The following is a 17197-nucleotide window of genomic DNA, read 5'->3' on the forward strand; positions in this document are numbered from 1 at the left end:
TGTGCCACCCTTCAGAGCCTTTTACCCCACCGTGGTTTGTTCAGCTCCACATACAAGTTTCATTCATATCAATCATGCGGGCCGCACTAACATTAATCTTTCATATCAAGGCGGGCTGCAAAATATTGTTTCGGGGGCCGCAGTTGGCCCGCGGGCCGCGAGTTTGAGACCCCTGATTTAGAACAATCGATGAAAATATTTCTTTAGCCGACATCTGTACTTCTTTGAAGGTGTCGGACGTTTCGCTTCTTATCCAAGATGCTTCGTCAGCAAACTAAAGTCTTACTGGTAGTTTCGGCCCGATATATATATATATATCCCTACTATCTAGACGTGGCGGTGCCGGACTCTGCTATGATTCTTCCCTGCTCTCAGGTTGGGGGAGCAGAGGACTACTACTTGCAGCCCCACTGATTATTATTGTCCTGCCTGAGTATGAGGTCTACGACTGGCCATTTGCTCTGGTATCACCTCATCAGCATAACTAAGCCTATGTTGCCTAAGCAGTCTATTGTACGAACGATCCAAATTGAACCTCACCCCACCATGGCGGTTTAGGGAAGGATTTTTCTGTTTTATGAAAATAGCTTCTTTTACTCCCCTTTCAAAGCATCTATTTTCTTACGCTGAGAGTTTAACCTCATTGTCGTCAAATGAGTGGTTTCTAGCTTTTAGGTGCATATGTACTGCCGATTGAGGCTCACTAGTATTATCCCTGCCATGTTAATAAAGTCTTTTTTTTAGAATTTGTTTAGTCTCCCCAATGTATTGCTCTTTACAATTTTCATTTTTACAATGTATTGGATAAACTACATTACTTTGTTTTTCATTTGGCAGCCTATCTTTTGGATGCACTAATTTTTGCCTTAAAGTGTTCATCATGTTGACCATTTTTACCAAGTCTGGACAATAGGGATATATATAGGGCCGAAACTACCAGTAAGATTTTAGTTTGCTGACGAAGCATATTGGATAAGAAGCGAAACGTCCGACACCTTCAAAGAAGTAGAGATGACAGCTGAAGAAACCTTTTCATCGATGGACCACTCCTGTACGACTGAGAGCTTACACAGACAAATTTAGATTAAGTTATGACAATTCTTACTTTAACATTGAGTGTTTTTGAAGACATCTTAGTCCGCTATTTGAGCTGTGTGAGTTATACTGACAAATTAAAACTAACTCAAAACAAAAAGAATTTGAGAACAGATAACCAAAGTCACTGTTGTGTCTCTCCTCTGCATTTGGAAATGCACTTTCCTTCCTTATAAAACATTTGTAAGGCTGTTTCTGGAGTATTTGAAACTCTGCATTATTTATATCCATTTCACTGTCCGCTTTTTTGCTTTTTTTTCTCAGTGCACTGCAGGCAATTAAATAGAAGCCTTTGGTAGATCTGCATCTTGTGACTACAGCTAATACAATGACCTCAAGTACTAACCCAAAAGATGGTCAATAGAACCGGTTCCATGAATTAAATACTTTCATTGACTGAAAAACTTTGAATCAAACCAAGAATTGTAGATTGTTTTTTTTATCACCTTCATTACCTTAAAATCATAACTTATACCTGTGGTAACTGTACATCTGACCCTCAGCTCCTCCGCCACCAAAGAGAGCTCCCACGACTGCCCTTTCCATGCGCTCCAAGTCAATGACATCCGAATTGGAGGAACTCGGTAAGATTCTGCCGGCTTTAATTTGACTCCACATGTGTTGGGAGGTCATTGTCTCATAAGTCTTGTCTTTTTGCTTGTGCCTTTATCTTATTCGAATTGGTTGAATAACTAGTGGATAAAGGTAAGCAAGCGTTTTACGCTGCACAACCTTGCGCTGCCCATTTTGCCCAGCTTCTTTTTCCGCCAGCTTGCTGCAACCAAATGATTTTTAGTTTGCAATGGCACTGTTCGAGTCTCCATCAAATGTAATACGATTCATGCGATCTGGCCTGGCCTTCATCAGTTCCTGTCCGCTCGCAACATAATGCATGGAAGCCGCTGGTTACAGCAACGAAACCAATTCATTAAAAAAAAAAAATCCTTAGTGTATGAATATGTTTATTTATCTGACTGTTTTTATCAGTGTTTATGAGCAATACCTCTTAGTTTTATCTTGGCATTCATAGGCTGTGCTTGCCATGTTGCCAAGATGTGTACCAGGTGACAAAAAGGAAGGAAGGATTGAATGACATTCGAAAGGGATGGTACAAAAAGCCAGAAAGAAAGTAGCATGAGATAGAGGCAGAAGATAGTGACGTGAAATGAGTACATTCAGTTACTATGTGATGAGCAAGAGTGTAGTCAAATGTGTGCATTAAATATCCATCCATTATGTGAACTGATTTACCATCATGAACTGGTTACACGCTGATCACAGGGCACACATAGACCGACAACCATTCATGCTCCCAATTACAATGAGGGACAATGTATAGAGTTCCATTAACCTGCCATGTATAAAAAACCCACACAGACACGGGGAGACACTGCAAAATCCACACTTGAAAGCTGAATCAAACCATGCGCCAGTGTATGTGACGCCTATGTGTAAACCACTCCTACCTGAATATATTCGGAAATATTTTTGCATTTTTTATTTTTACAAAAGTCTGTTACGGTGATAACATGAAAGGAGGTCACATCCCTTTTTTATTTCATGATTTGATGTTAGTGACCAGCTTTCTGGCAGACAATCTAGAAGTAAAAATGCTATTGTTACATCTTATTGGGAAATAGAATAAAATATGCCTCACATCTAAAGTAATTTGAGAAGAAGATGGGCATATATCAGTGTCTGAAATAACGTCTGCATGTTAAGTCTACATGTTAAGTTTCAGAAATCATAAATCGGGAGATTTTCGTACTCACGACTCTGTGGTGCGTGTTAAAATATTGTGAGTGTTGCAAAAGTGTAAATTAGAATTTAAAAAAAAAAATGCTTTCATTGTTCATTTATACCAGTGTCTGAAATAACGCTGACAAAACCTCTCCGCCCGGGTAGCCGACAACAGTTTTTTTCCAAATCAAACGTTTGAATTTCTTCAATAAAGCAAACGTCTGAACAAAGATTTTGAAATTGGAATACATGATTCAGATTTTGACATCTTCGTTTGGTTTGGAAATGTTGGAATTTCGGTTCGTTTGGCAATTTGCATACTCGGCACGGCAGCCAATCAGAAGCCTGCTTTGTGCTTCCGGACTTTCCCGAGCGTTATAAGGTCATGCATTTGCATATCATTTTCCAAAGTAGATGCACAGAACCTCAGCCCCAGAAGAAAGATTCAAAAGAAGCTAACAAAATTTTTGACGCTACAAAACGTAAATGGACATTATCCCGTGATTGTAAAGTGTCTTTGAGAGTTTTGAAAGGTGCTTAGAAATTAAATGTATTATTATTATTTTTATTATTATTATTATTATTATTATTATTATTATTATTATTATTATTATTTTATTTTTTACATTATTTTTTTAAGCATCGTGGAAAGAGGATTTCACGTGGCTTGTAGTAGAGTCTCACCGGACAAATAATTGGAGCGACCTAAACTGCGATGGCCATATTCGGTGGTGGAAAAAGAAAGAACTAGGCACTGTTGCGGAACTAAATTAGCACAAGCGTGGTGAAAAAGGACCATTTGATAGCGACAACAACCAAGCTCAGTGCAAAGTGCTTATCACCTACAAAGTGCATTCCCTGGTTGTAAAATGGAGGAGGTGGTGTTGCTCGAGGGTCCAAATGGCTGCTCTTCCACTGTTGCGTTCTCCTCTTTAAACACATTGTGTTTATTGGCTGTGGTGCAGTACATTTCTGGAGGGTAATTCTTACGTTGACTTGTGTGCTGCGTCGCGACCGGAATTCCTCAAGTATAGGGCTGTAGAAATAAGAAGGATGTGTGGTGATTAAGTATAAACCATTGTTATGTTGGGGCTTTTGTGTTATCTCATTCATAACGTGTCAATTTAGGCTGTGTGTGTGTGTGTGTGTGCGCTTGTGTGTGTGCGTGTGTGTGTGTTTGTGTGTGTGTTTTAATTCTAATTCTGGAAACCAAGAGCCTGAAATGCATTTTTTGCACATTTGTGTGCTTTCATTGGCAAATTCTCAAAATAAATGTGTCGGTCTTTTTGTGTCACACTGTTTTTCTAAGCAACTCATCCTGTAGTGCATCAGTGGCCAACCAATCAGAGACTAAGAGACATTTTTTTACCGTGTTACTGCAAAGAGTGAGATCCTGTCTTCACGTGGGTGCACACAGTCACACAAACGTAACACACACTTTTTGCCCAAAGATCGATTTTTAAAGCAACCAACTTCCCATGATCAACTCGATCGCACATGTGCAAGAACAGACACACGTACACCCGCAAGCAGGTACCCAATCAATCACACACTCGCCCATTTACACACTCACGCCATGATCAACAACAGCCAGAATGGCCCGAACATTAACGAAAGCTAACGGCACAAATATATATTTTTCCCCCACCCATTTCCTCCTCCTACTGCTTGCGGTCAAGTTGGGACCAGCCCGCTGGCCTCCTGCCGATTGCGATCGACGTATTGGGCACCTCTGTCATAAAATCACAGGTGGCCCGGTAACTAGCTTCGCGAGTACCGCCATTGTTTGCTCATGAGTGGTGATTCAGTGATCTGATTGGATCCACTTTGTGTCAATCAAGTAACGGGATTGATAACAGGTTAACGTCGTGCGTTCTGTATTTAGCGACTTTGTTTGAATGGCAGCGCCACTGCTAATGTGCTTCTGACGCTTGTCATCTGAAAGACCGGTAGCCACATTGAACCAGTCAAAGAGCTGCTTGTAGCTCGTGAACCACGGGTTCGCCACCAATCCAGTGTCAAAATGTGGATTCATCATCAAGTGCAGTAGTGCGCCCGGTGTCAAAGGTGAACAAAGTGCATGGAAAGGGGTTTTTAAAAAATGATTTTACTTACGCAGGAAAATGTTAATGGAATGTTGATTCCATCAACATTTTCCTGCATAAGTGAATGTGGTCAGCATTTTTTTCTTTCCACGGTTGCTGATTTTACATGTTTACGTTCCATTTACAGTACTGAATAATCCTGTTTTCTAGTGTTGGTAAATGTATATTGTGATACGTCGGGTTACAAACCCTTTGGCTTACGAACTTTTCGGTTTACAAACGTTAAAGTTATGAAAACGCAAGCAGTGAGTCGAGGTGGTGTAAAGGTTAAAGAGACAGGCAGACGACAGAGAGAGAATGAGCAAATGATAGAAAACAGTGACATTTGACTCAATCTCACGCGCAAAATCACAATATTACCCGGGGCTCATTGACTCTAATCCTGGAAACACTCGGGTCTTTTTTTCCCTCTATCACAAAATCATCAAAACCTCCTATCTCTCTCCCCTCACACTTTTATTCCTCTGATACATGCAACGCTCTGCTTATGTTTTTTAGCGAGAAGATCAACAAAATCCATCAGCACCTCGGGTCCTCTGTCCTCCCCCCCCTCTCCCAGCCTTTCTACTCCTTCCCAACTACTTTCTGCTTTTGAACTCCCCCAACCCTCTATAATCTCAGACATTATCACCAAATCCAAGAATTCCTCCTGTCAACTCGACCCCCTCCCTATTATCCTTATCAAGTCCTGCCTACCCTCTCTTCTCCCATTTATTTCAACCATTATTCACTCCTCATTATCAACTGGAATTGTTCCTATCCCACTCAAAACTGCAGCTGTTACTCCAATCCTGAAAAAACCTAGCTCAGATCCAAACAATTTCAATAACCTACGTCCAATTTCCAAACCATCGCCAAAATCCTTGAAAAAACAGTTGTGTCCCAGCTTCACTCTCACCTCACTCACAATAACCTTTACGAACAATTCCAGGGGGGCGTGGCTTGCCTGTCAGTTCTGACAGGTAGGTCACGCCCTCATAGCAACACCAGCTGAAAATGGCGCGTCACAGCAACATCCGTGACACTCTGACGAAGGGGGAAGTAGTCGCCGAAACATGTCAGGTATTTGAACACCTACAATACACTGTCTGTAAGTAAGGAATCTGCTTAACATTAGTTATCAAGTAGACAGGGTGAATTTAGTACAACGATTACGCGAAAGTTTTGGAGAGACATGCGTCAAGGAGTTTCGCCTCCTCCAAAAGCTGTCAAGGAAACGGGCTCGCTATCGAAACCACCTGAGATTCAACCTGCGCTGCCGGGACGAAGAAGTCGTTCCGGCCAGTCTGAGGATTAAAAACCCGATCCCAACCAGGAACGCGGAAAGAATCATCAAAAAGGTGCGGATGACTCTGATAAAAGAACGAATACGATGCACAGCAAACAAACTCAATAACATTAGCAGTGATCTACAGCGGCAAACGGAGCAATTCGAACTCCGGTTCCCCCTGGACAATTACACAAAAACAACGCTACACGGACAACTTCACAACATACACGAACAGGAATTCACCGCGACAAAAAACCGACACATCCGGAAATTAGACAAACTCATCACGCAAAAGAAAAAGGCTGAATCAAACACATTTCAGACAAACGACAAATGGATACATAACATGTCACGCCACAACCTCACACAAGCAGAACGCAGCATATTATCAAAAGGTCTCAACTACGCAGTCACCCCCAAAAAAATACCATACGACGATTTCATTCTCGCAACGGAATTAGCGTGTGAAAAAATACAGAACCTAGGACAAAAAGCAGCACTACGCAATGAAATAGCAGGCATTTTAAAAACGGCCAAACCACCACCCTGCAATATTACTAAAGAGGAAGCAAGAGCCATGATAACACTATCAAAAAACAAAGACATCACAATACTCCCCGCAGACAAATGCAGAACAACAGTTATTATGGACACAGAAAAATACGAAAAACAGATGCAGCAGTTATTACAGGACGACACCTATGAAATATTAAAGAAAGACCCAACAGAAGAAAAGAAAAACAAACTTAAAGCACTACTCAAACCCCTATTAAACGAAAATAAAATAAACAAAGAGTCGTACAACCACCTGGTACCTACAGCAAACATCATCCCCAGGATTTACGGCACGCCAAAAATACATAAACCCGATATACCCCTCCGCCCCATAGTAGACAGCATCGGATCAGTCACGTACAACCTCTCCAAAGCATTATCGGAAATAATAAAACCACTACTGGGACACACGGACCAACACTGCGAGAACTCAAAGCTACTCGCCACCATAAAATAACAGAAAGACAAAATGTTCATATCACATGACGCCATCTCACTTTTCACAAAAACACCCACCAAAGCCACCATTCAGATAGTACAGGACAGACTCAAAACAGACAGGACACTCAAAAAACGCACAAATCTTACAGCACAAGACATAACCCAGCTACTTCAATTCATAGCCACATCCACATATTTCCAATACAGAAACACCATATACAGACAAAAAGAAGGGTTCGCCATGGGGGACCCACTCTCTGCCATCATGTGTGGATTCTTCATGGAGGACCTGGAACAGAAAGCACTTTCAACAGCCCCGGAAATATACAAACCAACACTATGGAAACGGTATGTGGACGACATCTTGGAAAAAATCAAAACAGGACATACGCAACAGCTTACTGAACACCTCAACTCCATAGACACCACAGGCAGTATCAAGTTCACCCATGAAGAAGAAACAAACCACTCCATCACCTTCTTGGACTTGAACATACACCACACGGACAACGGGGACATCAAAATAAAAGTACACAGGAAACCTACACATACTGACCAATATCTCCTTTGGACATCTGAACACCCCACTATTCATAAGTTGTCAGTCGTCAGAACATTACATGAACGCACCGCAATAATCACGGACCCGGAAGACAAAACACAGGAGGAAAAACATATACAACACGCACTGAAAAAATGCCAATATCCCCAGTGGGCAATAACTAAAGGGGCAGAGCAGGTCAAAAACAAAAACAACACAAGACAGGGAAGAAAGAAAAAGCAAACAAACAAACAAGAACACAGAGCAATGGTAACACTACCGTACATAAGAGGAATCACAGAACGCATACAAAGGGCACTGAGGTAACACAACATAAACACACCGGTCAAACCACACACAACTCTCCGTCAAATCTTGGTACACCCAAAGGACAAAATACACCCGGAAAACAAATGTAACTCAATATATGAAATCCCATGCAAGTCATGCAATAAATCATACATCGGGGAGACAGGAAGGAGTTTCAATACAAGAAAAAAAGAGCACAAGAACGAGTGCGAGAAGGAGACGGCAACAATCCAAACAAGAGCAATAAAAGAACAAGCACAACAGGAGCACCATGAATCAGCCATCACGGACCACTGCAAAAGAGAAAACCACATCATGGACTGGGAGAAGGCCAGAGTCATCCGCACCGAAGACAACAAACATCAGCGCTGGATCAGGGAGGCCATTGAAATCCGAAAGCGAGGACCAAGGACCATCAACAGGGATGAGGGAGCTTACATGCTCTCTACTACCTGGAGCAGCATCCTGGAGGGACGAGCGGACAGCGGGGGGCGTGGCTTGCCTGTCAGTTCTGACAGGTAGGTCACGCCCTCATCGCAACACCAGCTGAAAATGGCGCGTCACAGCAACATCCGTGACACTCTGACGAAGGCGGAAGTAGTCGCCGAAACATGTCAGGTATTTGAACACCTACAATACACTGTCTATAAGTAAGGAATCTGCTTAACATTAACATCAATTCCAGTCTGGTTTCCACCCCCGCCACAGTACTGAATCGGTTCTCATAAATATCACGAATGATCTTTTCATGGCAGCCGATGCCGGTTCACTCTCCATCCTCATCCTTCTCGACCTGACCGCAGCTTTTGACACCATTTCCCACCCTATCCTGCTCGACAGACTTTCCACCCTAGGCATCACGCACACCCCACTTCGCTGGTTTCACTCCTATCTCTCTGATCGCTCACAATTTATGCAAATCAACTCGTTCACCTCACGGTTCTCTCCTGTGTCCTCTGGTGTGCCTCAATGGTCTGTCCTGGGGCCTTTTCTCTTTATTATCTACCTACTTCCTCTTGGCAATATTTTCCGTAAGTTTGGCGTTCACTTTCACTGCTTCGCGGATGACCCCCAACTCTACCTCTCCAGCAAACCTGACGCCTTCCTTACACCTTCATCCCTCTCACTTTGCCTCTCAGAAATTAAATCCTGGCTTTCCCATAACTTTCTCAAGCTTAACGGTGAAAAAACGGAACTTCTCCTTGTCGGTACCAAATCCACCCTACACAAAACTAACAGTTTCTCTCTCACCATTGACAGTTCAACCGTGTCCCCCTCCCTTCAGGTCAAGAGCCTGGGTGTCATCCTCAATAGCTCACTGTCTTGTCACTCCCATATAAATAACATAACTCGGTCTGCTTATTTCCACCTCCATAATATTAACCATCTCCGTCCCACGCTCACCCTCACTCCGCTGCTATCCTTATCCACAGTCTCGTCACCTCCCGCATCGATTATTGTAACTCATTTCTCTTCGGTGTCAATCAGAAATGTCTCCATAAACTCCAACTCGTCCAAAATTCTTCAGCCCGGATCATCACTAGAACCCCCTCCTTTCACCACATCACCCCAGTCCTCCAGCAGCTCCACTGGCTTCCTGTTAAACATCGAATCGAATTCAAAATAATTCTGTTTACATTCAAAGCCATCCATAACCTTGCCCCTCCCTATCTTTCTGACCTGCTTCAAATCTCTGTTCCCTCTCGGTCCCTCAAATCCTCATCCTCCCTTCACCTCTATGTGCCCTCTGGCCGTCTCACCACGATGGGATGCAGAGCTTTCAGCCGCTCTGCTCCCAAACTCTGGAATTCACTTCCACCCAACATCCGTAATATTGACTCTCTCCTTATTTTCAAGTCCCACCTCAAAACCCATTGTTCAAAATTGCTTTCAATGTTTAGTTCAATCTGCTATTTTATTATTTATCATTTTACTCATGGTTTTATTGTTATGTGCTTTGTTTCATTGTTTTTATTGTGAAGTGTCCTTGGGTGTTTTGAAAGGCGCTTGAAATTAAATGTATTATTATTATTATTATTATCCATGAGTCGTCACCTTACCGTGGTGGAGGTGTTTGTGTGTCCCAATGATCCTAGGAGCTAGGTTGTCTGGGGCTTCATGCCCCTGGTAGGGTCACCCATGGCAAACAGGTCCTGGGTGAGGGACCAGAAAAAGTACGACTCAGAAGACCCCATATGATGAAAAAGAGAAATGGATTCAGTTTTCCCTTGCCCGGACGCGGGTCACCGGGGCCTCTCTCTGGAGCCAGGCCTGGAGATGGGGCTCGTTGGCGAGCGCCTGGTGGCCAGGCCTACACCCATGGGGCCCGGTCGGGCTCAGCCCGAAGAGGAAACGTGGGTCCCCCTTCTCAAGGGCTCACCACCCATGGGAGGGGCCAGAGGGGTCGGGTGCAATGTGAGCTGGGCAGCAGCCAAAGGCGGGGACCCTGGCGGTCCGACCCTCGACTGCAGAAGCTAGCTCTGGGGACGTGGAATGTCACCTCTCTTACAGGGAAGGAGCCTGAGCTGGTGCACGAGGTTGAAAAGTTCAGACTAGACATAGTTGGGCTTGCCTCCACAAACAGCCTGGGTTCCGGTACCAGCCCTCTCGAGAGGGGTTGGACTCTCTTCCACTCTGGAGTTGCCCACGGTGAGAGGCGTAGAGCAGGTGTCGGCATACTTATTGCCCCCCGACTCGCCGCCTGTACATTGGGATTCACCCCAGTAGACGAAAGGGTTGCTTCCCTCCGCCTTCAGGTGGGGGGACGGGTTCTGACTGTTGTCTGTGCATATGCACCAAACAGCAGTTCAGTGTACCCATCCTTTTTGGAGACCTTAGGGGGTGTGCTGGAGAGCGCTCCCCCTGGGGACTCCCTTGTTCTGCTGGGCGATTTCAATTCTCATGTGGGCAATGACAGTGGGACCTGGAAGGGCGTGATTGGGAGGAATGGCCCCCCCGATCAGAACAGGAGTGGTGTCTTGTTATTAGACTTCTGTGCTCAACACGGATTGTCTATAACAAACACTTTATTCAAACATAAGGGTATCCATATGTGCACGTGGCACCAGGACACCCTTGGTCGCAGTTCGATGATTGACTTTATAGTTGTATCATCGGATTTGCGGCCTCATGTTTTGGACACTCGAGTGAAGAGAGGGGCGGAGCTGTCAACTGATCACCACCTGGTGGTGAGTAGGCTCCGTTGGTGGGGGAAGATGCCAGTCCGACCTGGAAGACCCAAACGTGTTGTGAGGGTTTGTTGGGAACGTCTGGCAGAATCCCCTGTCAGAAGGAGTTTCAACTCCCACCTCCGGCAGAACTATACACATGTCCCGGGGGAGGTGGGGGACATTGAGTCCGAATGGACCATGTTCCGTACCTCCCTTGCTGAGGCGGAAAATCAGAATTGCGGCCGTAAGGTGGTTGGTGCCTGTCGTGGAGGCAATCCCCGTACTCGCTGGTGGACACCAGTAGTAAGGGATGCCGTAAAGCTGAAGAAGGAGTCCTACCGGGCTTATATAGCCTGTGGGACTCCTGAGACAGCTGACACGTATCGACTAGCCAAGCGGAATGCAGCCTCGGTGGTCGCCGAGGCAAAAACACGGGCATGGGAAGAGTTCGGTGAGGCCATGGAAGCCGACTTCCGGACCGCTTCGAGAAAATTCTGGTCCAACATCCGGCGTCTCGTGGTCATCGGGGAGAGTGCCTCTGGATTGGCAGACCGGGGTGGTGGTCCCCCTTTTTAAAAAGGGGGACCGGAGGGTGTGTTCCAACTACAGAGGGATCACACTCCTCAGCCTCCCTGGAAAGGTCTATTCAGGGGTCCTAGAGGGGCGGGTCCGTCGGAAAGTCAAGCCTCAGATTGAGGAGGAACAGTGTGGTTTTCGTCCCAGCCGCGGAACAGTGGACCAGCTCTACACCCTTAGCAGGGTCCTCGAGGGCGCATGGGAATTCGCCCAACCACTCTACATGTGTTTTGTGGACTTGGAGAAAGCGTTTGACCGTGTCCCTCGTGGAGTTCTGTGGAGGGTACTTCGGGAGTATGGGGTACAGGAGCGGCTGATACGGGCCGTTCGGTCCCTATATGACCGATGTCAGAGTCTGGTTCGCATTGCCGGCAGTAAGTCGGAATCGTTTCCAGTGAGGGTTGGGCTCCGCCAAGGCCGCCCTTTGTCACCGATTCTGTTCATAACCTTTATGGACAGAATTTCTAGGCGCAGCCGAAGCGTTGAAGGTTTCCGTTTTGGTAGCCTCAGTATAGCATCTCTGCTTTTTGCAGATGATGTTGTACTGTTGGGGCCTTCAAGTGGAGCTCTCCAACTCTCGCTGGGGCGTTTCGCAGCCGAATGTGAAGCGGCTGGGATGAGAATCAGCACCTCCAAATCTGAGACAATGGTTCTCAGTCGGAAAAGGGTGGAGTGCCCTCTCCGGGTCGGGGAGGAGATTTTGCCTCAAGTGGAGGAGTTTAAGTATCTGGGTGTCTTGTTCACGAGTGAGGGTGAAAGGGATCGAGAGGTCGACAGGCGGATCGGTGCGGCATCTGCCGCGATGCGGACTTTGTACCGATCTGTCGTGGTGAAGAAGGAGCTGAGCCAAAAAGCAAAGCTCTCAATCTACCGGTCGATCTACGTCCCAACCCTCATCTATGGTCACGAGCTATGGGTTGTGTCCGAAAGAACGAGATCCCGGATGCAAGCGGCCGAAATGAGCTTTCTCCGTCGGGTGTCCGGGCTCTCCCTTAGAGATAAGGTGAGAAGCTCGGTCATCCGGGATGGCCTCAAAGTCGAGCCGCTTCTCCTCCACATCGAGAGGAGCCAGATGAGGTGGCTCGGGCATCTGATTAGGATGCCCCCGGGACGTCTCCCTCGTGACGTGTTCCGGGCATGCCCCACTGGCAGGAGACCACGGGGACGACCCAGAACACGCTGGAGAGACTATGTCTCCCAGCTGGCATGGGAACGCCTCGGGATCCGCCAGGACGAGCTGGAAGAAGTGGCTGGGGAGAGGGAAGTCTGGGCTTCCCTACTGAAGCTGCTGCCCCCGCGACCCGACCCCGGATAAGCGGCAGAAGATGGATGGATGGATTATTATTATTTGGACTCGTTTCAACTTTGAGATTGTAGACTGCAAGGTTAAAATTCCCATCAATCAGGCTCCACAAATAACCCGCACTAGCCATCAGTTCAATTTGAAATGAAGATGTACAACCCAGAGCTCCTTTAGACACTTTATGCAAAAAGTTATCCATTCAATCAAGCCATCAACAACTGTAACTGGCGGGTATCTGGTTTTTGGTTGCCACGACAACAAAAATATAATTTATATATACTTGTTGTTCTGTAAAAGTGTTTAATGTCTATATGTGAAACGTTATATGTGTGTTTTTCTAAAAAAATCGTCTTTGATACTTTATTTATAATGTTTATCATTGTCACTTCCGCTTCCGTGTCAGGTGTTGTAGATAAAAGCGAGTACGGCGAGACAGACGGAACGAAAGTCTCGAGAGAGAGAGACACAAGGAGAGCGACCGCTAGATAGAGAACGAGTCTCAAGAGAGAGACTCAAGCAGAGTAACGAAAGTCTCGAGAGGGAGACACAAGCAGAGTAACGAAAGTCTCGAGAGAGAGACAAGCAGAGCAACGAAAGTTTCAAGTCTACGTCGTTTATCTACTTTCGGTTAATATGGTGCACACGGTATGTTATTAATTTCCTTATTGACTGAATGTTTTGTCGAACTTATTAAACGTTGTGACATCAGTACGAAGCGTCATCCTTGACCGGGGTAGATACAGTGAAAACGTGTGTATGTTCTATCCGTCCACTTTGTGAGCTACTGGAAACGTCCATCAAACCTCGAGCTGCTGCAGGATGAGAGGCAACGTCGCGCGTTGCAACCTTTCTCTCTCTTATGAAGGTTGATCGCGACTATGCACCCTGAGGCCTGTCGCTTGAAGCAACGTCGCGCGTTGCAACCTTTCTCTCTCTTATGAAGGCTGATCGCGACGATGCACGCTGAGGCCTGTAGCTTGAAGCAACGTCGCACGTTGCAACCTTACTCTCTCTTATGAAGGCTGACTGCGACGATGCACGCTGAGGCCTGTAGCTTGCTGCGGTTTGAGTGCGACGATGTCCCAAGTAGCTCGTGCCTAGCTCCGATACACGTGATTGAGTGCGACGACGCTCGATGTAGCTTGTACCTTGCTACACGAGGGCGCCGAAGCCGATAACTTGCCTTTGGGGAGGGAAGCACCTGCGCGCCGGAGGCTCCAGGATGGATGAGGACGTTTCACTTGTGTGAGCACGTTTTCACTGTTGTGAACACATTTTCACTGTTGTGAACACGTTTTCACTATTGTGAACACGTTTTCACTGTATCTACCCCGGTCAAGGATGACGCTTCGTACTGATGTCACAAAGTTTATTGTGAAACACTTGAACACCGTGAACACCGTGAAAACTATAAAGAACATTGAAACAACAACATTACAATAAGTTCGACAAAACATTCAGTCAATAAGGAAATTAATAACGTACCGTGTCCACCTTATTAACCGAAAGTAGATAAACGACGTAGACTTGAAACTTTCGTTGCTCTGCTTGTCTCTCTCTCGAGACTTTCGCTACTCTGCTTGTGTCTCCCTCTCGAGGCTTGAGTCTCTCTCTTGAGACTCGTTCTCTATCTAGCGGTCTCTCTCGAGACTTTCGTTCCGTCTGTCTCGCCGTACTCGCCTATATCTACAACACCTGACACGGAAGCGGAAGTGACAATGACAAACATTATAAATAAAGTATCAAAGACGATTTTTTTACAAAAACACACATATAACGTTTCACATATCGACATTAAACACTTTTACAGAACAACAAGTATATATAAATTATATTTTTGTTGTCGTGGCAACCAATAACCAGATACCCGCCAGTTACAACAACCATCACAAAGGTAAATAAAACGACTTTATTATAAAGTACGGTTTATTTCTTTAATTATAATACCATAGCACATTTATTATACATAAACTAAGGTATATTTTGTGTAGTTATAAGGCTTAGAAAATTAGAAAGTAGAAAATTATGTTTTATGGGGACCTGGAAACGGATTATTCTCATTATAATGGTTTCCTATGGGAAATTAATTTTTGGGATACACACTTTTCGCCTTACACACTCTGTCTGGGAATCAATTAAGTTTGTAAGCCAAGGTATCACTGTATATGAATGTATCATAGACAGCCTGGTCACGGTTTACTGGTGGAGCATCTCAACACTTTAAATGATGAGAAGCAAATTGGTCAACTATATGTTCCAAAGGGGTCTACCTTGGGGTCTACCTTGTACTCGCAACACTCAACATTTTCTTTCACCCCAAGCAACTCTAAGGAAAAAGAGAGGTGGTAAGTTACAGGCATGCAAAAATAGATGTACTTGATATTTACTTCATTTTCTCAACCTTTCTATGATTAGCAAAGACTCACATATTTTTTGTGAGTGACTTTTACTGAAGCTAACCCAAGTACAGTCACTCAATGTCATCATATTTTTTTACTGTTGTCAACCAATGCATGAGTTGATGTTGTAACGTGAAAATGTGAGTTAGTTACTCTGCCATTTCTATGCACTTCCTGTTCCACAATGTATTGATTTTTTGTTCTTTTGAACCTTTTCGTTTGAAGTCGATATGGCACGGTAGCGATGCTTTTAAATCACAGCCGATCACAAAATGTTTATTAAATATTTGACACAGTTTTCTTTTATACTGCAAACATCGGGAATCTGTCGAAAACATGATATGCAGAGTAATGTAAATGTGTTTGTGATTGTGTTTGCATGTCAACAAAAACACTGTTTGGGCAAGTTAAAGTTTGTTAATGAGGTCGAACCTCAAGAAAATGCTATTATTTATTTTTCTTTGTGTATCCACCATTTCCACACCTCCCTGTGTCACTGCAAGCTTATGTTTGTGTATGTGTAAGTACATTCCAAGAAAGAAAGAAGAAATGTTTCAGTCAGAGATAGGTTTCCAGGGCAATGGTGTTTTGTGATCTCATATAGCTACAATACAATTGGAAGGCAGAGAAAAGATATGTTTATCTTGATGTGTGTGTGTATCTGTGTGTGTGAGTGTGTATGTGCGTGTGTGTGAGCGCATGTGCGTGTGCGTGTGTGTGTTTTTTTTTTTGCATGTGCGGGTGTGTGTGCATGTGTGTGTGTGTGTGTGTGTGTGTGTGTGTGTGTGTGTGTGTGTGTGTGTGTGTGTGTGTGTGTGTGTGTGTGTGTGTGTGTGTGTGTGTGTGTGTGTGTGTGTGTGTAAGGGATAGAGGTTCATAAAGGAGCTAAGGTCATTGATGCTCCTTTCCTCCCCTTTCGTCCCCTTGCCCCTATTCTTCTTCCCTGTGTGTAGATACGCAGAAGAAGAGGATTGTTTTCCGAGTCACTCAAAGTAATCACACTCCATAATGCATGGAAGGTTTTTCGTGAGAAAGAGTCGCGGGAGGTGATGTGAGGCTAGATCAGGGATAGCCGGTATCTTCTCAGAGGAAAACACAAAATGGTCTCATCACTTCAGTCCAGCCAAGTGTGCCGTTGATCTCTTTGGAGGTTCAACAAACAACAGAGAAAGCGGGACCAGACAGATAACAGAATCAGAATCAGAAAACCTTTATTCGTCCCTCAATGGGGCAACATACTTGTGAGTTAATGGCTCATTTGGTATGATGCCATTGAGTCGGCTGCTTTGAAAGAATTTGCACGGCTTCCAAGGCTTGACACAGTCAAGACATTCCATCACAGCCTACTTGCTCGCCTTGTCTTGTCTTCATCCGCAACAAAAACGTGCAGGGGAGGATCTTGTGAATCATTCGCTTGCATTTGGCTCATGAGATGAGATCCTGATTGAAGCTTTGCACACCAAAACACGGGTGGATAGTTTTTCTTCTTTTTTGATGAAATTGGGAATTACTTTTGTTATTTGCAGATAAAGTTGAAGAGATGACACATTCCCTTAAGACATCGGCAGTTGATATGAAGATCGCAACAATCAAGCCACGCCCATCCAGTCGCTGCTTGATTACACCCACTGAACTAAATGTAAGATACGCAACTAAACTCATCTGTTTTTTTTCCAATCATAACGTGTACATT

At 44.7% G+C, this 17197-nt stretch overlaps 1 protein-coding gene across 1 annotated transcript in view; it reads left to right on the forward strand.

The window, feature by feature from the left end:
* The window catches only part of LOC148900227 (SH3 and multiple ankyrin repeat domains protein 2-like), a 281991-nt gene that overhangs the window by 204675 nt on the left and 60119 nt on the right, over positions 1–17197 (forward strand). Inside the window, exons 12-14 of the mRNA XM_088993047.1 lie at positions 1599–1679; positions 15427–15450; positions 17031–17143. Coding sequence (XP_088849173.1) covers positions 1599–1679; positions 15427–15450; positions 17031–17143 — 218 coding nt within the window. The remainder of the gene's footprint in view (positions 1–1598; positions 1680–15426; positions 15451–17030; positions 17144–17197) is intronic.

The sequence above is a fragment of the Hippocampus bargibanti genome, linkage group LG03 (assembly GCF_051943395.1).
Source record: "Hippocampus bargibanti isolate YZ-2025 linkage group LG03, ASM5194339v1, whole genome shotgun sequence".
NCBI classification, from domain to species: Eukaryota; Metazoa; Chordata; class Actinopteri; order Syngnathiformes; family Syngnathidae; genus Hippocampus; species Hippocampus bargibanti.